Source organism: Sus scrofa, chromosome 15 (assembly GCF_000003025.6).
Source record: "Sus scrofa isolate TJ Tabasco breed Duroc chromosome 15, Sscrofa11.1, whole genome shotgun sequence".
Lineage (NCBI taxonomy): Eukaryota > Metazoa > Chordata > Mammalia > Artiodactyla > Suidae > Sus > Sus scrofa.
The window spans coordinates 31,400,074-31,425,099 of record NC_010457.5 but is presented as its reverse complement, the minus strand read 5'-3'; the positions used below and the strand labels follow the sequence as shown (position 1 = coordinate 31,425,099).

General features: G+C 36.5%; 1 protein-coding gene across 4 annotated transcripts in view; it reads left to right on the top strand.

Annotated features, from left to right (window-relative positions):
• PTPN4 (protein tyrosine phosphatase, non-receptor type 4) overlaps window positions 1-25,026 on the top strand; it is a 197,585-nt gene that overhangs the window by 77,879 nt on the left and 94,680 nt on the right. For all 4 annotated transcript variants that reach the window (XM_003133309.4, XM_005654169.3, XM_005654170.3 and 1 more), the window contains exons 6-10: window positions 2,911-2,955; window positions 3,202-3,254; window positions 3,617-3,737; window positions 7,070-7,157; window positions 22,629-22,717. In XM_003133309.4, the coding sequence (XP_003133357.1) occupies window positions 2,911-2,955; window positions 3,202-3,254; window positions 3,617-3,737; window positions 7,070-7,157; window positions 22,629-22,717 (396 nt within the window). The remainder of the gene's footprint in view (window positions 1-2,910; window positions 2,956-3,201; window positions 3,255-3,616; window positions 3,738-7,069; window positions 7,158-22,628; window positions 22,718-25,026) is intronic.

Here is a 25,026-nt window from a genome sequence, read left to right as displayed (position 1 = left end):
GGGCTAGGGGTCGAATCTGAGCTGCAGCTGAGGCCTGTGCCACAGCCATGGCAACACTGGATCTGAGCCACATCTGCCAACTACATGGCAGCTTATAGCAAGGCCAGATCCTTAACTCACTGAGTAAGGCCAGGGATTGAACTTTCATCCTCATGGAGACTATGTCAGGTCCTTAACTCACTGAGCCACAGCAGGAACTCCTACAAACCATTTTAAATGCATATTTACCATTGAAATCAAGTAACAAAGTATTCCATAATACATGTTTATGTTATTAGATTTTAAGTGTGTAAGAAATATTTGTAAATAAAGGACCAACAGTTTTTAATCGGATTTATAATGTGTTTAATATTTATGAAAAGTTTGTTAGCATAAGCAATTAAAATTTTGTTAGTTATAGGAGTTCTCTGGTGACTCAGCAGGTTAAGGATCTGGTGTTGTAACTACTGTGGCTCTGGTTACAGCTGTGGCGCAAGTTTAGTCCTTGACCCCAGAACTTCCACATGCTATGGGAGCAGCCAAAAAAAATGTATATAGCCATATGAAAAATTTACTTCACTTAAAAACTTGTCCTTAAATTTAATGAGCTTGAATGTGTTGGTTCTTTTATCACCTGTGTTGAAACATAACCGAGGAATAAAAGTGTTGCAGTGATAATTGAAGTCCAGCTATTTCCACGAAGTAAGATAAAGTGAAACCAAGTTTGGTAGTAATTGACTTAGTAATTTGTGCTAAGTCCATCAGTCTAGAATATTTGTTTTCATTAAAAATAAAACATTATTTCAAAAATCCTTTATAATGGAATGCCTAGAATCTTATAACTGGTGCTGTTTGGTAAAATGGAGTAAATGGCAAATTTTAATTTTATTACTTTTATGGGCATCAGGTATTTTCTACCCTGATTATAAATTAGAATCACTTATAGGGGAGCTTTAAAACATGCTGAAGCTTTGGACACATGCTGATGCTCTGATTTAGTAAGTTTCATACAGGACTTGTGTATAGACTTCCAGCTGATTTTAATATGCAGCCAGGGTTACTCCTTCAAACTTGAGTGCTTGGGCAGCCTCACTGTTATGGTCATCGTTAGTAGTAAGACACCCTTAGCCTTAATGATGAGTTTAAACCCCACAAGGCAGGAAATCTGCCTCCTTGCCTTGAGATTCTGTTTTGGATTAGTGGTAAAAAAGAGTGGAGTTTCAGACCTTTCATCAGGTTAAATGTCATTTGTATTGTCAGGTGCTGGCATAATTAGAGCTGGCATTTTCTTAGGAATCATGAGAATACAAATGACGTTCTTTTACACCTTTTTAGTGCTTAGGTGTACTCAGTACATAATGGGTATTTAGTGCCTGGCATTTTATTATCTGGACTAGAAAACACTATTTTTACAGCTTAAACATGCCATTTCTACATTTACCTCAGTCATTATTAATCTATCTTAAAGGATTTAATTATCTTAAAAAATTGAGCTTTTATCATCAGAGTTAGGCCCCTGGAATACATATACTAGACAAGTGACATTACTTCCCTTTTGCAAATAGAGAAACTAAAGCTCTGCTGAATTTTAAGTAATTTTCCAAAGATCACAAGCTAGTTATGTAGCATAGGATTTTAATTCTGATTTCCACTCTGTCAATCTTTACTGCTTGGTGTGTAAATCAAATTCAGGAGGCATAGGTATTAATCGTGTAGGGTTTACAATATTATGTCAAGGATATACACATTTCAGTCCTAATTATAAGACAGTTTCCCACCAGGAGTCTTTATTTAACTTTTAATTATGAAACCAGGTAAGCCAGATAAAGATATGTTGTCTTGGATTGAGTACATAGATAATATTATGGTACTGTGTATTTAAGCCTCACAGAAAGTTTATGTACTTCTAATATAGGAAGTCAAGATATTTGTTATCTCCCCCCTGCAGCTTTCTAATGAATATCTGATTCTCCAGAAAACCTTAATTAACATTCTTTGGTAATTTAAATATTGTCATGGAATTCTTTAATGACTATAATGAGCCAAACAGCTAAAATTCTTAATAATTTTTGGCACTTGGAGTATGTATACTTTTTTTAGTAGGGTAAGCGAAAATCTTAAAATGCTCTGTTTAAACATTAAGAGCTACAAAATTTTATCTTCTGCCAACATTAAACAGCATAGGTGACTTTATACAGACATCGATACATCTATGAGGGGTGACTTTGCCCACTACCAGAGGCAGGACAGTGCCATCTTCTAAGCAACCTCAGCCTTCTTGCTATATAGGACACTTACATTTTTGTTGGTTTTATAAGGAATTGGGTACTTGGCAATTTTAATAGTAGAGCTATATTAGGGAAAGAAACTTAGATTTATTTTTTGATCAAAGAGGGCTTTCTTAACTCAAATGAAGATGGAAAAGTGCTTTTCTACAGTCAGCAGCTTCCTGCTGCCTCCTGATACTGTGATCAACACATAGGCCTGTCCTTACAGCCAGCTTCCTAACTCAGCAGTAAGAGTGGTTTTCTTCACTTGGTTTCTAATGTGTTGATATTGTCAGCTCTTCTGTGTTTCTGACTTAAGTTTTCTGTGCTTCCCAGTTCTTCTTTCTGCATCCACCAGTCTTTCATGTGTTTCTTCCTAATCTCCTCCCTTAGACATGTTATTCTTAAAATCATCGAAGTTTTATAATCGAAGCTAATAGAAACAAAATATTTGAAGTAGAAAGTCTCATTTATCAAACAATTTTAAAGATTTGGATTCATGAATTTATGAAGGTTTATTTTAAAATATCTTTACATGTGCTAATTGTACACTATAAAAGCAAATACTTAAATATTTCGGTTTTATTTATTAATGTAAATACAGTTTTTAAAACTCTAAATGTTATAATTCCAATAAATGCTAACTATCCTTTTTTTTTTTAAGGTACCAATATTTTTTGCAAATCAAACAAGACATTCTTACTGGAAGGTGGGCTGTTTTAAATTTCTAGTAATGAGCTTTAAAAATACTTTTAATTCTGTGTTAAATAGTTTGTGATCATTGCAAGTAGATTATTGAATGTGGCTATGTGTACTTTTACTAGATAAATTCATTATTTAATAGTTAAAATGTAAGTCACATAGAAACTTCAAATATGAATAGTATAATATAAATTGCAATGCTTTTGAAATTATTGTATTTAACCTTGGGTTATTTTCTGTTTTGTTTTATTAGATTGCCCTGTCCTTATAATACTGCTGCTCTTTTGGCTTCATTTGCTGTTCAGTGTAAGTAGCAGCCCATGTTTGGGCCAAATAGCAATTGCGTGGTCTGTGTTGATAGTACATTGACTTTAATGTATGAGTTTTTTATACATATGTTACTCTGCAGAAAAAAGTGACTGCGCAGAAAATGTAATGCAACATCCAGTTAGTTAGCAGTTACTTTGATTTGTGTACAGAAATTTTCTGAAGTTGTTTAAGACCTAGAAGAATGTTAAATGTGTCATTACAATTTGCTTAAATGGTAACAGTAGAAACAAAGATTTTACTTCCAGAAATATAATGGAATTCATGTCATTGATGATTTGGCTATAAAAAAATGAAAAATGTATTTATTGAAGGGTGAATATTTTCTTTCCATTTATTAGCTGAACTTGGAGACTACAATCAAACAGAAAATTTGCCAGGCTACCTCTCAGATTATTCTTTCATTCCTAATCAGCCTCAAGATTTTGAAAAAGAAATTGCAAAATTACATCAGCAACATACGTAAGGATTTATGTACTTCTCTGCTTACTTGGAAAACTTCTTAACGGCATCTTTTCTAGAGCAGTTTTAAATTACTTCTCATGTGATTGTTGTACTTACTTCATATGGAACAGTTACTATCATATAAAAGAGTATGATTGCTGTGAAGAAATATTGGTATACTAAAAAAATCACTTGTATCATAGAATATGAGGTTTATTTTCATGTCTGATAAGAAACATAAAGCTATATGTAAACAGACATGTGTTTGCTATTATATAATGTTGCCAGTTCTTTAAGAAGGAATTTTAGAATACTAATATGTTCACAGTATACATATCAGTCGACTTAGCAATTTCTCAATTTTTAGCTATGTGAAAGGAATCAATTCTGTGTGGTAATGAATGAGAGGAGAAAAGAAACTTAATAAAAAAATACTCTTTTAAAATAGTAGCATTTTGGAGTTCCCGTTGTGGCTCAGTGGTTAACGAATCTGACTAGGAACCATGAGGTTGTGGGTTCAGTCCCTGGCCTTGCTCCGTGGGTTAAGGATCCAGCATTGCCATGAGCTGTGGTGTAGATCGCAGACTCAGCTTGGATCCTCCGTTGCTGTGGCTGTGGCGTAGGCCGGCGGCTACAGCTCGGATTAGACCCCTAGCCTGGGAACCTACGTGTGCCTCAGGAGTGGTCCTAGAAAAAGCAAAAAGACAAAAATAAATAAATAAATAAATAAATAATTTTTAAAATAGTAGCATTTTTCACTCATAACATTATTCAACTTTGATATTTTGGGAGGGTAATAATTCTGAGACAAGAGTGTTTTCTACAAGAGATTTATTGCTTTGAAGAGAAAGTAGTAGTGTTTATTGGTTTAGGATTCAGTTTTGCTTAACCTTACAATGCAAAATATTCATGGAGCAACTAGGCAGTGTTACATATTGGCTAAGAGTCTGAACTGGACTCCAAGAGTCTGAGCCATCCTAGTTTGAAATTCTGGTGAGGTTACTTACTGTCTTATAACCTTGGCCAAATCACTCTGTGTCTCTGTTTCTCTCTTTCCTTATGTCTAAATTGGGGATGATAAAACTATCTACCTCTGGTGTTATTATAAGGATTGAGTTTATATATACAGAGTAGTCAGAATAGTGCACAGCACATAGTAAATGTTGAGGAAATATTAGCTGTTAATAATAAGGAGACTCACTTTGATAATGCCTCATGTGTCTAAAACAGCTTGGCACACTGTGGCTTGCTGCCTACTTTTATATGGCTACAGGCTATTAAGAATGGTTTGTACACTTGAAATGGTTGGAAAAAATCAGGAGAAGAACGTTTTGTGGCACATGAAATTTTTAGAAACTTCACTTTCAGTGTCCATAAATGAACACTTTCCCTTAACAGCGGAGCTGAGGTGTTAGAACAGAGGCCATATGGCCTGAAAGCCGAAAGTGCTGCTTTCCAGTAGAAGGTTACTGACCCCACTCTAAAATGAGACTAATGAATAGAATTTTTAAAAATTGGCTTAATCTGGTGTGGGGGCTATTTGATCTATAAGTAAACACCATTTATAATAATACTTCCACACATAGCATATCTGAACCAAGGGTTTGAAGATAAACCAAATTTTTAAGTTATTTGCCAAAAATAATAATCTTTTCTATAAGGAAAAAGTTTGTACATTTGACAAGTTATTGACTCTTTATTCCTATTGGCTTTAAAGAAATGAGTTTGCAGTTTTATAAAGAAAGAAAAAAAATTTTTTTAAGAAAAAAAATAGAATCATCCAGTTTAACTATGAGGGTAGGGAGGAATAGAATGTTTATTTAGTTGGATTGAATTTTATAGAAAACTGAGGTATATCTGCTTTTTTTAAGAAATCCCATTTTGCTGATCATAAATTGGCAGGCCGCTTGCTCCCTTTTCTCATATAATTAATGAATGAAAGGTTGATACCTTTACATTTTTAATTTGCTGCTCTTTTGTGCTATTATATATAGTCTGATAATAATCAGATAGCCAGGCTTGTTAGAACCGTATATTATATAGGAGTAAATCTTTTTTTTTTTTTTTTTTTGGTCTTTTTAGATGCACAGCCATGGCATATGGAGGTTGCCAGGCCAGGGGTCTAATCAGAGCTATAGCTGCTGGTCTGCACCACAGCCACAGCAATGCCAGATCTGAGCCTTGTCTGTGACCTACACCACAGCTCATGGCCATGCCGTATCCTTAACTCACTGAGCAAGGCCAGGGATCGAACCTGCAACTTCATGGTTCCTAATCGGATTTGTTAATCACTGAGCCACGACTGGAACTCCAGATCTGTTTTTAAAGGCTTTGTATTTAGAAAAAACTTGTGTTCATAAGAATGATGAGGAATATTTCTTAAATGTAAACAGTTTGGACCTCATTTATTCTACATCAGGTTCTGTAAAACAGTACTTCTGAAACTCTCTGTGATGAAAGACCAGTTTCCCCCCATCTGTCATGATACTTCTGAAAAACAATAAAAATGAAATACTAGAAAAATAAAATGGAGAAATAAACAGAGACAAAAAAAAAAAAATCATGAGTACCATTTAAGATTGTTAAATGCAGCAGACATAAAATTACTCTGCCAAACTGCTGCAGAAGGCTCTGACACACTCAATTTCTGTACTTGTTATGAGTCCACACCTGTCTGTGCTCCACACACTTAGAAGCTGTGCTCTGGAGCTTGCCCCAGAAACTTATGTCAGAAGCACCCTGTGTAATTTAAATGCACATGTAGTGGGAATTCTTGTTGTGGCTCAGTGGTTAAGAACCTGACTTGTTGGAGTTCCCGTCGTGGCTCAGTGGTTAACGAATCCGACTAGGAACCATGAGGTTGCAGGTTCAATCCCTAGCCTTGCTCAGTGGGTTAAGGATCTGGCGTTGCCGTGAGCTGTGGTGTGGGTTGCAGACGCGGTTTGGATCCCACATTGCTGTGACTCTGGTGTAGGCCAGCCGCTACAGCTCCGATTCGACCCCTAGCCTGGGAACCTCCATATGCCGCGGGAGTGGCCCTAGAAGAGGCAAAAAGACAAAAAAAAAAAAAAAATAGCCCGACTTGTATCCATGAGGGTGTGGGTTCAATCCCTGGCCTTGCTCAGTGGGTTAAGGAGCTGATGTTGCTGTGGCTGTGGTGTAGGCTGGCAGCCGCAGCTCCAATTCAACCCCTAGCCAAGGAACTTCCACAATGCCCCAGGTGTGGCCATAAAAAGCAAAAAATTAAAAATTAAAAAAAAATGCTGAAGCATTTCCAGATCAGATAGCTTTTTTGTGATTTGGTTATATTTGTGATTGTTAGAATTTTTAACCTAATGATGTTTTTACAGAGGCTTATCTCCTGCAGAAGCAGAATTTAATTACCTGAACACAGCACGTACCTTAGAACTCTATGGAGTTGAATTCCACTATGCAAGGGTAAGTGAAGAAAATGTATTTCGATGTTGTTGAGTTATATGCAGCATGTCTCAGTATCAAAGAAATTTTTTTTCAGTATCAAAAAATTTTGGAGTTCCCGTCGTGGCGCAGTGGTTAATGAATCCGACTAGGAACCATGAGGTTGCGGTCCCTGCCCTTGCTCAGTGGGTTAACGATCCGGCGTTGCCGTGAGCTGTGGTGTAGGTTGCAGACGCGGCTCGGATCCCGCGTTGCCGTGGCTCTGGCGTAGGCCGGTGGCTACAGCTCCGATTCAACCCCTAGCCTGGGAACCTCCCTATGCCTCGGGAGCGGCCCAAGAAATAGCAACAACAACAAAAAAGACAAAAAAAAAAAAAAAAATTTTAATGCCCTGATAGGATTAGGCAAGAAATGGATAGTGAGTGCTGCCAACATAATTGCACTGAAAATTTCCTCTAAATATAAGTATTTTCACAATCACTTAAGATACAATACCTGATAAGAGCGATTGAAGTGGATTTTTCGTGTTTCCTTCATAGTGTTTTATGTTATAAAGATAATTTTTGCTGACCACAAGAGATATACCTTTAGAATTTTTATTGTGCAAAATAATTCTTACAGGAAAAGCAATTATTTATATATTTATTTATATATTATATTTCATGTAATATAGTATTATAAATATGTTTATGTTATATATAATGTAAATGTATCATGTATTTATATGTTTATATATATTTATGTATTTAACTTTTATCAAAATCATTACCACTGAGGCTTGTGTGCACTATTTTCATCATTTTGTGACATCAGTATAAATTTATAAAGCACAAAATCCATCATACCTACATATTTTGTTTGTCTAGTCCCCTCCCCTCATCCCTTTATTAAGGTGGAATTTTGTAGTTACTGGCTTTTCCTATTTGATACCCTGACTTCTTTTTCATTGTGTAAGTTTGCTGCTTCCAGAAGACTGTTACCCTTCTGCCATGAGCATATTTGTGTGTATCTTCACCTAGATTCCTTCTCACGACTTATCAAGAGGTTATAGGCCATTAGAAATACCTGGTATACCACTGTTCTCTATACCTAATGAATTCATGATAGGTTTTATATTTTCTTAGGACAAAGTACTCAGCCTAATACAGATAGTAGCATGAAAGGGAGTTAAGTTTCCCTTAGGTAGTTATTTTGAATTTATTTTAATATATAGACAGACACAGACACACAAATAGTGGTTTTGAGAACTCAAAGTTCTGCTTCATGTGATGGTTTTATTTAGGGCCTCACCTGGCCATTTTCTAGGAGAGAGGCATTAGTTCTTATGTTTCACAAAACTTGTGTGAATCATTCCTTTAAAAAAACCAAATGGGAGTTTCCAGTGTAGCTCAGTGGTAGTGAACCTGATTAGTATGGGGATACGCATTTGATCCCTGGCCTTGCTCAGTGAGTTAAGCATCTGATGTTGCCATGAGCTATGGTGTAGGTCACAGATGCAGCTTGGATTCTGAGTTCCTGTGACTGTAGCGTAGGCCATCTGTAGCTGTGATTCGACCCCTAGCCTCGGAACTTCTGTATGCCACATGTACAGCCCTAAAAAGCAAATAATAAAAATCAAATGACTTGCTTTCCTCACATGAGTATATCTAGTAATTCTAAGCATTTGTGATTTGGAAATCTGTTTTTCTGATCCCATTTCATTTTTTATTTTTCAGCTGCACCTGCAGCATGTGGAAGTTCCTGGGCTAGGAATCGAACCTGTACCACAGTGGCGACCCAAGCCACTGCAGTGACACCCCTGAACCCTGAACCGCTGCACCGCAAGAGAACTCCCAGGTTATATATGCCATAAGCACTCTTTTTTGTTTGTTTGCTTTGTTTGGTTGTTTTGCCATGCCTGCAGCATGTAGAAGTTCCTGGACCAGGGATCGAACTTGTGCCACAGCAGTGGCAACATCAAATCCTTAACTGCTAGGACTCCAGGGAACTCTCCCTGGTTCCATTTTTAATATTTGAGTAAGTCTTTCTTGAACTTTTCATCTTCTTTAAAATGTGCCCCTTCACCCTTCCTCCCTATTTGGAGGCTATTACTTTTGAACATGATTCTCCAAATGTACGACGTGGTGGTCACTATTTATGCAACTAAATTTTGTTTTTTTATTATAATTCAGTTTAAAACAAATGAAACTTTAAGTATGTGTACTAGACTATCGTTAACAATCAGTCATTTTAGTGCTAAACAGTTTTCTAAAGGAAGTTTTGTCTGCTATCTGCTATCATTGACTACTATCTGTGAAATACAAAGCGTATTAGATTTCCTTTTTTAACTTAAGTGACATGGCTAGATATCATACATAATTAACCATATTATTATTTGTTGATTTAAATTCTGTTTTTTTGTTATTTATTAGAGTGTAAAATTCTTTCTCAGAAAGCTATAAATATAGAGTAGTGGATTGGAGGAATTTAAATTTTGAATATTTTCTACAGACAAAAAAAAAAAAAAAACTGGGAAAAGATGTTTCTGTTGTATGTGGATATGGTGAACTTAAGAAAATGTGCCAATGTTCAGTGAATCCGAAGGGAAATTTTGCAGCATTGGGAACAAAAAATGACAGAAGATGGGGGAAAGGATACATAAAGAAAATACTTAAGTTTTCATTGAATTTCACAAGCAAAAGTGTATTTGAAATATTTTATTTTGGAAAGCAAAGCAAGATTGTTTTTTCTGCCTCCAGAATATAGATTGAAAGAATCAGAACCAGGTTACTTGTTGCAATCTGCAAGATAAAATCTGTCTTCATTTTGGTGGATCTGCTCTATTCCTTGCACAGTGTTGGGAGTAAAGCTTACTTATGTGAACAGAACTTCAGTTATCACTGCCCTCATGGAGCTCACGATATAGTGAGGGGGAAAGAATTAGAACATGTTTTAACAATTAAGTATTTGGGAATATGAAGGGGAAAGTACAGAATGCTATAGGATCATATGGCAGGAACTTCTTATCCAACCAGGGAGCAAAGGGTAGGGAAGGCTTCTTAGAAGTAATGTATGGAAGCCAGAAAAATAAATAAGAATTAACCAGGAGAGTGGTTTTCATCATAGAACCATCAGGATGAAGGAAGACCTGAAATCGAGAGAACATGGCATATTTGAAAAAATAAAAACATTTAGTGTGTCTTGAAGATTGTATGCATAAGGGGAAAGGAAACTATAGAAAAGTAAAGAACGGGAGCTCCTGTTGTGGCGCAGCGGAAATAAACCTGACGTGTCCATGAGGACACAGGTTCAATCCCTGGCCTCACTCAGTGGGTTAAGGATCCAGCATTGCCGTGAGCTGTGGTGTAGGTCATAGACACAGCTCAGATCCTGCATTGCTGTGGCTGTGGAATAGGCCTGCAGATGTAGCTCTCATTCAACCCCTAGGGTGCACCCTAAAAAGCAAAAAAAAGAAAAAAGAAAAATAAAGAATGAATGGCACCTTCAGTATATTAAGGAAGGAAAAAAAGACTTAGGGAGTTCCTGTCATGCCTCAGTGGTAACGAACCCGGCTATTATCCATGAGAACACCAGGAATGTTTATTTCTTAAAATAACATAATAAATGGATTTTTTTTCTTGGTGTTTAATTTTAGGAGTTAAATACATGTATAAATTCATGTAACCACTATCACAAACAGAATACAGAACAATTCCATCACCCCCCAAAAAACTTGCTCATGCTGTCCCTCTGTAGTCTAACTGCCTAATTTCCCCTAATTCCTGGCAACCACTGGTCTATTATCTGACTCTGTAGTTTGTCTTTTCCAAAATGTCTTATAAATGGAATTCTACAGTATGTAACCTTTTGAGACTGGCTTCTTTTAGTAATCCATTTGGGATTTACCCAACATACTGTGTTTCAGCAGTACATGTCTTTTATTGCTGATTTGTAGTCTTTTGTTTGGTTGTACCTTGGTTTGTTTATCCATTTATCCATTGAAGGACATTTGGGTGGTTTCCAGTATTTTTTGTTTTGTTTGTTTGTTTATTAATAGACCTACTGGGAACATTCATTTATCGGTTTTTGTGTGAATTTAAGTTTTCATTTCTGTAGGATAAAAACCCTAGTGTGAGATTGCTGGGTCATATGGTAAGTGTATACTTAGCTTTATGTGAAATTACCAAATTGTTTTCCAGAGTGACTGAATCACTTTGCATCCCCACTAGCACATTTGCAAATTCTACTTGGTTTACATCCGTTTTCGCATGTGGTACTATCCATTTTGTTTAGTTTCTTTTTAAGCGTTTCTTGTAAGTGTGGGGTTTTTTTTCTTCTTACTTTTAATTTTTAGTTTTTTTGGCCGTGTCTGCAGCATGCAGGATTTTCTGGGCCAGGGATCAAACCCGTATTACAGATGTAACCAGAGCCACAGCAGTGACAATGCTGGATCCTTAACCCATTGAGCCACCAGGGAACTCCCTGATAACTGTGTCTTATCGCATAGTTTTACTTAGCATTTCATGAATGACTAATGATGATGAGTATCAGATCTTTGATGAATAATCTATTCAAGTGTTTTACAAATTATTTAATTTGTTTTTTTCTTTTCTTACTCTTGTATTTTGAGAGCTCTTTATATATTCTGGATACATTTTTTTGTTGGATGTGTGATTTGCAAATATCTTTTCCCACTCTCTGTTTCACCCTTTTTTTCTAACATTGTCTTTAACAGAGCAAAAGAAAGGGATGTATTCTAATACCCCTTATTCACTCGATGATCAAATAGACATTCTAAAAATCAGCACAATTTAGATTTTTTTTTCCTGTTCTTTTTTTTTTTTAAATGAGGCTTTCCTAGTTTCTTGAGGCAAGAAAGTGCCTGCTCTACCTGCCCAAGGCTTTTTTTTTTTGTCTTTTTGCCATTTCTTGGGCCGCTCCCGCGGCATATGGAAGTTCCCAGGCTAGGGGTCCAATCGGAGCTGTAGCTGCCAGCCTACGCCAGAGCCACAGCAACGCAGGATCCGAGCGGCATCTGCGACCTACACCACAGCTCATGGCAACGCCAGATCGTTAGCCCACTGAGCAAGGCCAGGGATTGAACCCACAACCTCATGGTTCCTAGTCAGATTCATTAACCACTGCGCCACGACGGGAACGCCACAATTTAGATTTTAACAATGCAGTCAGCAAACTTTACTTTCATCATCTATATAAAATACTGTATCCAACAAGTTTAGAGTGCCCATTATTTTCAGCCATGCAGAATATAATTTCTGACTATAGTACAGCTAAATACAGTAACAAAACGATAAATTTAAAAATCCTCCATGAGTTTGATCCCTGGCTTCTCAGTGAGTTAAGGGTCTGGTGTTGCTGCAGGCTGAGGTGTAGGTTGCAGGTGAGGTTCATATCCAGAGTTATTGTGGCTACAGCATAGGTTGGCAGCCGCAGCTCCAATTCAGCCCCTAGCCTGAGAACTTCTATATGCCACAGGTGTGACCTTAAAAAAAAAATCCTCCAAATATTTAGAAATTAAGAAATACACCTTTAAATAAGTCATGGGCACAAATACTGTCATCATTTCTACCCCAGCCTTTGTACACTGCTTTCAGACTCACCTAGAAAGAGAGATTATTACTTCTCAGTTTGTGGTTAGGATCAGTTAATGAAATAATGGCTATCAAATTAATCTTGAAAATATAAAATAAAATTAAACATACTAATTTGATATCAAAGAACACTGTAGGAGCTAAATTTAAATTTTTGTAAAGAATTTTTGACCTCTAAGAATGGAAAAAGCACTCTCTTGGCACTAAGTTGGCCTAATTAATTTGTTAAATGGATGTTTTCGTGGGCTCACTGAACACCTATCATCTTTATTAGAAAAATCAATATTTATTAAACTGAGAGTGGACTGAAAGAACATGATAGAGTTATATGCTATCTGTGTGATAGATCCTCAGGATTAATCTCTGTTTTATAAAATTATTAGTATGATAAACTCTAAGAAACAAATTCTTGGTTGTCTAAACATAAATGTCATCACAGAAGGCTTGGTTTTAGGTTTTTAGTTAGGTATAGGATGGTCTAAACTAACCCTAAAAACAACTGTACTCAAGTTTTAGGTTTAATTGTAAATATCTTATTTCCATAGGTATTTATAATGACGAAGGTAATTTACTGAAAAATAACTTTGCCCTTAAAAGTTTCAAGAAAAGGAAAGCTTAATTATGTTATTTTAATTATTAATTTTTTCACTCATTCAGTCAATGAATATTTATTGAGCACCTTCTGTGTTCCAAGTCCTGTTTGTAGATACCATGGATACAGTAGTGAATAAAGTAGATAAAACCCTACCCTCAGGAAGCTTGCATTCCAGTGAGCAAGACAGACTCTAAGTGAATAATTGAGTACATCAGAGTGTATAGTGTATGATTCCATGAAAGTAAAGTTGAGTAGCAGGCAAAATACCAGTCTGTTCTGACAGACATCAAATAGCAGTCTTGTGAGGTAGCCTCCTGGGATTTTGAACATGTGTATGTTGGTTTGTGGTGGTTACATGTAAGTTTATATACATATAGATGTATATGCATGTATGTAAAACTTGAGTTTACATTTGATTGCATTTTACCATATTATGCTCAATTTTCTTATGATTAATTAAGTGGGTAATACATCAGATCGTAGTTAATGCTATGGAGAAAAATTAAGCTGAGAAAGGGGATTGAGACAGCCAAAATGGGGTATCAGAGAAGGCTGAATTTAAATTTTTGTAATCAATTCTGATTGATTAGAGAGTATTCAAGAATGAGAAGATAAACAGGTGTGGGGGAGTCTTACAGATATCTCTGGGAAGAATGTTCAGAAACAGCAATGAAAGGCCGTGAAATGGTGTGCTTGGCAGTTCAGGGAATAGCAAAGATACCAGCATGGCTAGTACTTGTGAAGCGGGAGAAGAATAGTATTGAGGAGGTCAGCATGGGCCAGGGCTTTAGAAGACATTTTAAAGACTTTGGCTTTTAATTTAAGCCTGAGAGTTTCCGGTATGGCACAGTGGGTTAAGAATCCAACTTCAGGATTGTGTAGATTCGTTAACCCATTGTGGCTCAATGGTTAACGAATCTAAGAACCATGAGGTTGCGGGTTCGATCCCTGGCCTTGCTCAGTGGGTTAAGGATCCTGCATTGCCGTGAGCTGTGGTGTAGGTTGCAGACAAGGCTTGGATCCCGTGTTGCTGTGGCTCTGGTGTAGGCCGGCGGCTACAGCTCTGATTAGACCCCTAGTCTGGGAACCTCCATATGCCATGGGTGCGGCCCTAAAAGGACAAAAAGACAAAAAAAAAAAAAAAATAGAATCTGACTGCAGCAGTTTCGGTTACTGTGGAGGTGTGGGTTCACCCCCCTGCCTGGTACAGTGGGTTGAAGGATCCAGCATTGCGGTAGCTGTGGCATAGGTGGCAGCTATAGCTTGGATTTAGTCCCTAGTCTGGGACCTTGCGTATGCCAAAGGTGCAGCCACTAAAAAAAATTTATAAGTTAGGCCATTCGAGGGTTTGAGGAGATGTAAGACATGGCATGATTTATATTTCTAGAAGATAGCAAAGGCTGCTGTTTTGAGAGTATCCTATAAGGCACTATCAGAAGAGCTGAGCCAAGAGACTCTTATAGTAATCGAGGTGAGAAAGAATGGTAATTGGAGCAGTCAGGTGGTGAAAATCATCAAAATGCCTTTTGACAATGGAAGTGACAGCATTTATTGGTGTATGGGCTCTCGGGTGTGAGAGAAAAAGGATTCAAAGAATGATTCTAAAGTTTTTGACCTGAACAACTAGAAAGATGGAGTAACTATTCACTCATTTATAACAATCAGAGAGAAGCAGGTTTGAGGGGGTGAGACAGGAGTTAATTATTTGGGGATATTAAATTTTAGAAGATTTATAAATCTAAATGAAAGTAGGTAGACAATTCTAGTATGTGGAACTGGAGTTCAGTGGAGAGGTTTGAACTAGAGACATATATTTAGGAATTGTTGGCTTACAGATAATATTTAAAGCCATGAAATGAGAGGACTGAAGGAGCATATTAAAGGTTAAAGGTAAGAGATCTTCAGAGCTGGAATGCTCCACATTTTAAAGTTTACAGAGATGAGGAAGAAATAGCCATTTATAAAGAAAAAAAAGCCTTTCTTCCTGTCAAAGATACATGTATGTCTTCCAAGCCAAGTGAATCAGGTGTGTACGTCAAAGGAGAATTGGATCAGGAATGTAGAAGTTACTGTGATACTATCATTATTGACTTTTAATAGCAATTTTGGAGGTATAGTGATGACTAAATTCTGATTGATTAGGGAGTATTCAGGTAAAACTGTGGGGACAGTAATTTTAAGAAATTTTATTGTATAGGTTGCCGATAACAAGAAACACCTGTATAGCATTTACTGTGTGTCTGACAATCCTTTAGGACTTTATGTATATTAATTTCATTTAATCCTTACAACAGCCCTGCGAGGTAAGAGTATTATGTCTATTTTCCGGGTGAGGAGAATGAGACAGAGAAGTCAAGTAGTTTAATCATATGATTCCAGTTTCTGTTTTTAAGTACCAGTTATAGCTTCTTCCAAAACCTTGTTTTTAACCTGTGTGTATTTAAAGACTTTGGGGGAGATTGATTTGATAAAACTAGACGATATAAAAATATAATCCCTTGAAACAGAAAAGAATGGAGCTGTGTATGTGACTTCATTTGTGTCACCCTAAAATATTCAGTTCACACAGTGATTCTCCATAATTCTCATATGTGTGTTTACTGATCATGATTTATCTAGACATAGTTTTTCTTTCTTCTTTTTTTTTAATCAGGCATCTTTATGGAAGTATCAGTAGATCATTGCTTGTATTCACTTTGACTGAATAATTTGTTTGAGTTTATGTACACTGTTAGGCCTACTTAAGGTACCCAGAAACATTTTTTAAATCGTTAATGTATGTTATGGCTAACTTTATACCTGACTACATAAAAAAATATACAAACATAATCTTTTTAAATTATATATAGGGAAAATACATAAAAGCTAAAGGTGAGAGTGAAGACAATTTTAATATATATAACCAAAAATTTTTTTAATATTCACATTTTATAAAGAATTCCCACATTAAAAAATAATTTTTTTAAATATACAAGTAGAAATGCAGGAAAAACATGAGCATTTCACAGGAGAATATTATGAAAAATTGCTTATTTTCCATAATAATCTAAAATTTAACAATGGAAACGAGATACAAATTTTATCAGATTAGCAAAAATTCAAAGGATTAAAAATATCCATTATTGATAAGAATACAGAAAGAGGACATTCTGATACATTGTTGAATTTTAACTTGCTATAACTCTTGAATATATGAATATAATATTTGATCACTTCCATTTCTCAGACTCCATCGTTTTGTTTTGTTTTTTTGTCTTTTGTCTTTTTAGGGTCATACCTATGACATATGGAGGTTCCCAGGATAGGGGTCTAATCGGAGCTGTTGCCACTGGCCTGTGCTACAGCCACAGCAATGCCAGATCCAATCTGTGTCTGTGACCTACACCATAGCTCACAGCTCACTAACCCATTGAGTGAGGCCAAGGATCGAACCAGCAACCTCATGGTTCCCAGTCAGATTTGTTTCTGCTGCACCACAACGGGAACTCCTCCACTGTTTTTATAGAAGTGTTTTTTTTTTGGTTTTTGGTTTTTTTTTTTTCCTTTTTAGGGCTGCACCTACAGCATGCAGAAGTTCTGGGACCAGGGGTCATATCAGAGCTGCAGCTGCCAGCCTACACCACAATTATAGCAATGTGGGGTCTGAGCCATGCCTGCAACCTATACCGCAGCTTGTAGCAATGCCGGATCCTTAATCCAGTGAGCGAGGCCAGAGATCAAACCTGCATCCTCATGGATACTAGTTTGGCTTGTTACTGCTGGGCCACAATGGGAACTTCCTATAGAAGTGTTTTAAATAATATGTTCAAGGGTTTTTATTATAGCATTGTTTATAATACTAAAAAATTAGAAATCTCTAAGTGATTCAACAGAGAAATGGTTTAGAAATTGTGATGAATCCACATTTTGGAATAAGATGCAGTAGTTAAAGTTGATGAGTTAGAGGTATATATATATAGATATGAAAAGATATCTGCAAAATGCTAGGTGCAAAAGAAAAGTTCAGAATAATATATCCCAGTTTTTGTCAATTAAAGAAATTGGTTATAAATAATATGCATTTATATTTTGATTTTATGTATAAATAATGATCTAGAAGAATATGCAGTAGTCCCCCTTTATCCATTTCTCTTTTTGCATTTTCAGTTATCTGAAGTCACCTGTGGTCTGAAAATATTAAATGGAAAATTTTAGTGGATTTGTGTTACTGTCCTCTTAACATGTGACAGCAGACAGGCTAGAATGGTCAGGTAGTCTCTGCTACTTGGAGAGTGTAGAGCTGTAGGTTCCAAAGGAAAGGGGGGCAGGGGAATGCGAATGAAAGGTTGAGGTATGGGTAGAAAACATTGCTGTTTTTTAACCTGTTGTTAAAAAACATGTATACAAGTGTGTATATCTTTGTGAACATTTTTTTTTTTTTTTTGGTCTTATTGTTCTTTTAAGGCCGCACCTGTGGCATATGGAGGTTCCCAGGCTACAAGCCAAATCGGAACTACAGCTGCCGGCCTACGCCACAGCCACAGCAACACCAGATCCGAGCCTCATCTGCAACCTACACCACAGCTCACGGCAATGCTGGATCCTTAACCACTGAGCGAGGCCAGGGATTGAACCCTCAACCTCATGATTGCTAGTCGGATTTGTTTCTGCTGCGCCACGATGGGGAACTCCTGTGAGCATCTTTGTAAATATTACCTAACTCAAGCAGTAGAATTTAGCCAGCTATCCCAGAAACTGGCCTTATGTGCAACCCCAATAAGAGCTTCTTTGTACATTGTATTTTTTGTTGTTGTTTTATCACCCTAGTATGCCTGCCTAGATACTGTAATTTGGTCTTGCTTGATTGTTTGCATTGACTGAATAGCTTTAAATCTCCTTTAATCCCTTCTTGCCTTACTCTTCCTTAAAATTTTATTTTTAAAGAACTGGACCATTTCACCTGTAGTTTCTCACAGTCTGGATTTCGCTAATCACGTATTCATAGCACAGTTCAATGCATTCTGGTCTTCTCTGTATTCTCTGCAGATTGGCAGTTTGATCTAGAAGTATGATTAGTTTAGGGATTGTGATCCCTTTGTTGTATTTTTTATCAGAAGATCCATAATGCCCAGTTTTTACTTTTTTTGTTTAATGTTAGCAGCCATTGGATGCTTTAGTGCTTGGATCCATTAATTCATTGGAAACCTCAAGTTAGAAACAAGCTAATTACATCTTTAAAAAAAATTTATTCACTGGAATTATTTTAAAGGGATTTACTTCTTTTCTTTTACTATTTGATTATGCAGTAGTACAAAGGGAAGGTGTTCCTTTTGTTTACCCAGTTTGCATAGTATGAATTGGTTCTCTCTTGTCCTAAGAAGATATACAAATATATATGTTATATGTATAATTTTATATATATATGCTTTTTGGTTTTTTTTCCCCTTGACTATGGCATGGGGAAGTTTCAGGGCCAAGGATCAAACCCATGCCATAGCAGCAACCTGAGCCTTGGCAATGACAATGCTGGATCCTTAACCTTAACCTTTTGAACCACCAGGAAACTTCTACAGACTTATATTTTAAAATGATGATTATGAACTTAAGCATTAAAATTTTTTTATAAATATCAATATATTATATTGAATTATTTTCCTTTGTAAAGCTCAGATTGTCCCATCTCTGGCCTCTGGAGTCTCTTCCTTTGTTCCTTAAACCCTTTTGACTTGACCATTATAGTTTTGAAAGCTTCCAGGCTGTCTAGTATTTTCATTTATTTCAGGCTCATCTTGTCTATTTTCTGCCACAGACCTAGAATCAGCTCTTTCTTTAAGAGGCCCTGGTCTCTTATAGTGGAAAATAATATCAATATCCCAATCTGGGTGTTAAGAATGCTCATTTCTACTGGTTTTGTCATTGTCTTTAGGCCTTTGTACAGAGTTGGAATCTGTATTTGTTTCCTCAGATCTTTTAGAAGACTCAAGGGATTCTATAAGTCTCATAATTAGTTTAATCTCGTACTACATTTAAAACAGTATTTGTAATATTAAATCAATTGTTACTGAAATAGTTTAAAAAAATTTTTGTAAATACTGTCGTCTTTTCCCCTGATTTTTTTTCTATGGTTGCTCTAAATTTACGTTGTCGAAACATATAGCCAGTGCATACTGTAATGTCTACCTTTTAATCATCATTTATTATTAGTTCCATAGGTAACCATATAGAGCTCAGCACAAAAGTCTTTACAGTCAGAGATTATATGAAACATATTCTCTAGTAGTGTGACTTGGCTAAGTGTAAGCATATGCCCATCAGAAATCAATTAAATACTTACTTGAAAACTAGGCTCTGTGAAGGAGGGTGAAATGATATAATGGTTTATTGATGCTGAAAGTATGACCACAGAGTGGGGCTAACCCAAGAACTCTTAGTTACTAGGCCATGATGAGATATATACAGAATTTGAGAGATAGAATTTAAACATTTATGGCAGTCTGACAACAAACATGTGATTGGTACATTTTGCAAAGGTATTAATATCTGACAAATCAGAAATTTAAACAAAACAAACGTAACTGGTCCTTTTCACTGTTTTACATGATCCCAGCTGTTGTCACACCTAGTAGTAATTTATTTCAGAAAAGTAGTTTAAAAGACAGATAAAATCTATGAAAGAATCTTGTAGGTGTGGGCTAAGGTAGTTTTCATAGAAAAGATATACTTGATCTAGTCTTTGGTTAGGTTTGATTTGATTCATCAGAGAGACATGAAGAAGGCATGAGAACAGCATTAACTAAAACACGTAACTGTTGGTACACAAAACTGGCCTGATGGGAGGCAGGTTTTTACTAGTAAACCTAGTAACAAGGGAAATGAAATGGGTTGGGGTGGTTGTTGAAAGGCCTTCAATGCCAAGATAAGCAGTGAAGACATTTTTCACAGATGACAGATCCTTCCATTCCATGTCTGCATCTAAGAACACTTTGCTACTTAGGTTCTAGTAAAGAAGAGAAAAAATGAGCAGATTAAACAAGTCAATATATAATATAATACTAGGTGGTAATAAGTGATAAGAAAAGCAAAGGAAGATATTTTAAAATAAGTTGCTAAGCATGAATTTTTCTGTACATTGAAATTAATAGTATGTGTATCCACGAAGGCCATAGTACTTATTTTCTTGTGTTATCTTTCCCAACTCTGGCAATACCTTGGTAACTGCCACTATAGTCTTGCTAACTGTAATTTGAGAACTTGAGTTTCTAGATATCCCTGAAATTTTTTTAACATGTTTTTCTACCAACATAGCAGCTTGATTGCTTTACCTATTCATAGAGTTTTATATCTCTTTAATGGTATAGGTTCTTCTCAAGTGCTTGGTGATCCATGGCTGTGTACTTCTTTTTGTGTTTGTGAGTCCTAGTTCACTTGGTTGTGTGTACTGTTTGTCTTTACCATAGCCTGCTTTGGATGTAGCAGAGGAGGGAGGGAATGTATGGCCAAGTAGAATGTAGAGTTTGGGGTTCTCCATCCCTTCTGGGGGTCACTGCACTTCCTGTCCCCAGTATTTACACCTGCTATTTTAGACTGGCTGCACACATTTCTGTGTCCTCTAGCTTGGTCTAGATGGCACATGATTGTAGGGTTGATAGGAGTTAATTACCTTACCTGCTCCCTACCTGACCCTCCTGATGGGAATTTGAAGGTTCCCCCTTGATCTGTGGTTTCCTCTAATTTTTCTTCTCTCCATAAATCTGATCTTACCCACTTTGTCTTTACAGATTCCTCAAAATGTCTGGTCCATATTCACATACCTTTAAGTGATATGAATTGTTTTTAAGTGTTACAGATGTTTTTCTGTTTTCATATATCTTTGAAGTCTTAGGTTGGAAACAGAAGAGTAATCAAAGCATTATTAAGTCTGCCATCTTGTTTCAAACTTCTAATTGATGTCCTTTAAAAAATGCTTATAAGGGAGTTCCTTCTGTGGCTCAGTGAGTTAAGAACCTGACTAGTATCATGAAGATGCAGGTTTGATCCCTGACCTCTCTCTGTGGGTTAAGAATCCGGTTTTACCACAAGCTGTGGTGTAGGTTACAGATGTGGCTCAGATCTGGCATTGCTATGGCTTTGGCATAGGCCAGCAGCTACAGCTCTGATTCGACCTCTAGTCTGGCACTTTCCATATGCTGCAGGCATGGCCCTAAAAAAAAAAAAAAAAATGCTTTAAGACTCTGATAATAGTGTGCAGCTCTGCTGGTTATTGCTACACAATTCTAGCAGCCAGACAAATTAATATACACTACTGTGTTTGGCCACTTACTATATATTAGCTTACCTAACAGGTTAATTTAGTAATATTTCATTTAATTAAAAATTGTTAAAACTACATTTTAAAGATTTTTTTCCCCATAAGGAGACAGTTGTAAAATCTCGATTTTGTTTTCACAGTTATTTCTGTCTTCTGAGGGAGTGAGTGGTAGGGGATAAAAGCATTATTGGGATACAAGTTTGCCTGTGGTATGTTTCAAATCAAGAAGCAAAACTGTTTCAAGGCTGATTAGCCCCTGAGGAAAGTTGTATTTCTCCTCATTCTCAATAGTACAGGTTAGCTATTCAGGTTGGATCTGTCAGCTTGAAAATTCCTACATATTCATCAAAGTACGAATCAGATTTTCTTCTCTGGAATCTTCCAAACTCCAACAGTTGTTCTCTGCTCTACACTCCTATAGTTTTATTTATTTATTTATTTATTTATGTTGTTGTTGTTGTTGTTGGACCCTGCCTGCAGCACATAGAGGTTCCTGGGCCAGGGATCAAACCCATGCACAGCAGTGACAATGCTGATCCTTAACCCCCTGTGCCATAAGGATACTCCTTCCATGGTGTTTTTATTGTATTATATTATAGAATTCTCATTACATTGGAAATATTGCTTTATTACAAGTTGTCCTTCACCAAACTCTGAACTTTAAGTTTTACTCATTTTTGCAATCCTAATACCATATTTTCACCTTATTTACACAGTGATTGGATCTTAATAGTTTTAGAAATGGAAGGATAGATACTAACTTATCATACTATAGATGATAAACTATGGGAGATCATTTTTGCTTTAGATTAGTGAATTTTAGTAATGCAGTATTTAAGTTGATTTGAAGTATGTCTTTTATTTTTATGAGGTAACAATTACCATATGGATTTGTAAGTATAATGCAGTTATCTGTTGCCTTTGGTAATGCCACATTGTATAAAAAGCGAATCATATTTTTAAAGCATATCTTTAACAGTTAAAGCTGTTTCAGTTTTGCCATTTTCTCTTTTTCGAAGGATCAAAGTAACAATGAAATTATGATTGGAGTAATGTCAGGAGGAATTCTGATTTACATGAACAGAGAACGAATGAATAGTTTTCCATGGTAAGAACTTCCATCGATACTTTTGCTTTTACAATTATAATACCAAATATAGTTCACATTAAAGGAAGTGGTTGTTGAACTGTTTAATGTTGTCATACAACTTTATCACCCTTACTTGGAATCTACCAGAAGATACCAAAATAATTGAATTATCTATCACAAGAATTTCTTAAGCTTAAAGAAAATACTACTTTGCAAATTTTTCTCTTAGTCTCTAGATTTATATTGTAGAATAATAGCTAATGTCATCATGTTTATAACTTGAACCATGCTGATTGGTTTGAATATAATACTCCATTTAAATGCATTCAGTGGATGCTAGCTTGTTAGTTACAACATGGGCATGGTTGCTGCAACAGAGACCCATTATTACAGTGGTTTAAATTGATGCTAGAAGAGTATGGTGGCTACATGAGGTTTAAAACGTATGTTTCTTTTGTCTTGCTGCTCTACTGTCCTTAGATGTCCTTATCCTCATGTCTAGGATGACTCATCCATATCACTTTTGTATCCCAGAATGAGCATGAAAAGTAGCATCTGCCACTTCCCTTTAAGGGGTAACTTGAAAATAGTAAAAATCATATTAATATCCCTTGTGTACATATCATATAAGTAACTCAGGTTTTTAAAAATAAACACAGTGTTGCCTTTTGGGGAAGAAACAAATACAAAAGAAGTACATTCTGTTAATAATGTTTCTCCTTATAACTACTAAAAAGAGTTGGTCTTGATTTTTCAATGTCTGTGGGTTTTATTTAATAGGTTTTGGTAATTAGTCACTCTTATAGCACTTTGGTGAGCTATTTTTTTAGAAAATTGCCATAATTATGTTAAGGAAATAAAGATAAATTTCCCCAATAGGTCACTATCTAGGAAAACTTGAAATATAAAATAAAAAATTGAGGAAATAGGAATTCTTGTCATCACTCAGTGGTTAACGAACTCAACTATTTATCCATGAGGATGCAGGTTCAATCCCTGGCCTCTTTCCTCACCAGGTTAAGGATTCAGTGTTGCTGTGAGCTGTGGTGTAGGTTGCAGACATGGCTCAGATCCCGAGTTGCTGTGGCTGTGGCTTAGGCTGGTGGCTACAGTTCTGATTCAGCCCCTAGCCTGGGAGCTTCCATATGCCACGGGTGCAGCCCTAAAAAAAAAACAAAACAAAAATGAAAAAAACTGGAATAAGAATTAAGTATTTTTTACCTTCCAGAAGAAACTCTAAAGAAGATGAAAAGGCTAGACACAGTTTTTTTTTAAATATATATTTGATAAAGGACTTATCAGAAAAATAAAGAACTCTTATACTCAATAATAAGAAAGACAACTTGATTAAGAAGAATAGGCAGGAGTTCCTGTTGTGGCCCAGTGGGTACCTATGAGGGCGTGGGTTTGATCCCTGGCCTTGCTCAGTGGGCTAAGGATCCGGCATTGCTGCAAGCTGCGTTGGAAGTCTGGGGTACAGCTCAGATCTGACATTGTTGTGGCTGTGGCCTAGGTCAGCAGCTGCAGCTCCGATTTGATCCCTAGCCTGGGAACTTCCATATGCCACAGGTGCGGCCTTAAAAAATTCATGAAAAAAGAATAGGCAGAGTTCCTGCGGTGGTTCAGTGGGTAAGAATCTGACTGCAAGAGTTCCCTCTGTGGCACAGTGGGATTGGCAGGGTCTCTGCAGCACCAGGACTCAGGTTCAATCCTTCATCCAGTACGGTGGGTTAAAGGATCCAGCATTGCCGCAGCTGTGGTGTAGGCTGAAACTGTGGCTTAGATCTGATTCCTGGCCAGGGAACACCATATGCTGCAGCTCAGATTCAGTCCCTGGCCTAGGAACTTCATATACCATTTATATGGGTACAGCCATTTAAAAAAAAAAAGAAAAATAGGCAAAATATGTGACTAGGTGCTTCCACCAAAGAAGTTATGCAGATGGCAAGTAAGTACGTGAATAGATGCTCAGTCGTCAGTGAAATGTAGATGAAAGCCACATGAACTGTATTACTGTATACCCACTGGAATAGCTCCAGTTTAAAAAAAAAAATGATAATACCAAGTGATAGCAAGGAAACAGAAGACCTAGAAATCTCACATATTGCTGATGGGAGTGCAAACTAGTAGACCGGCTTTGGAAAACAGTTTGGCATTTCTTAAGGGTTAAACAGATTTACCATATAATTTGGCAATTCTATTCCTAGATATTTGCCTAAGAGAATGAAAACATCAAGTTCATATAAGATTTGTGGACTGTGTTCCTAGCTATATTATTCTTAATAGCAAAAAGACAGAATTCCAGATGTCCATCAGTCAGTGAAAGG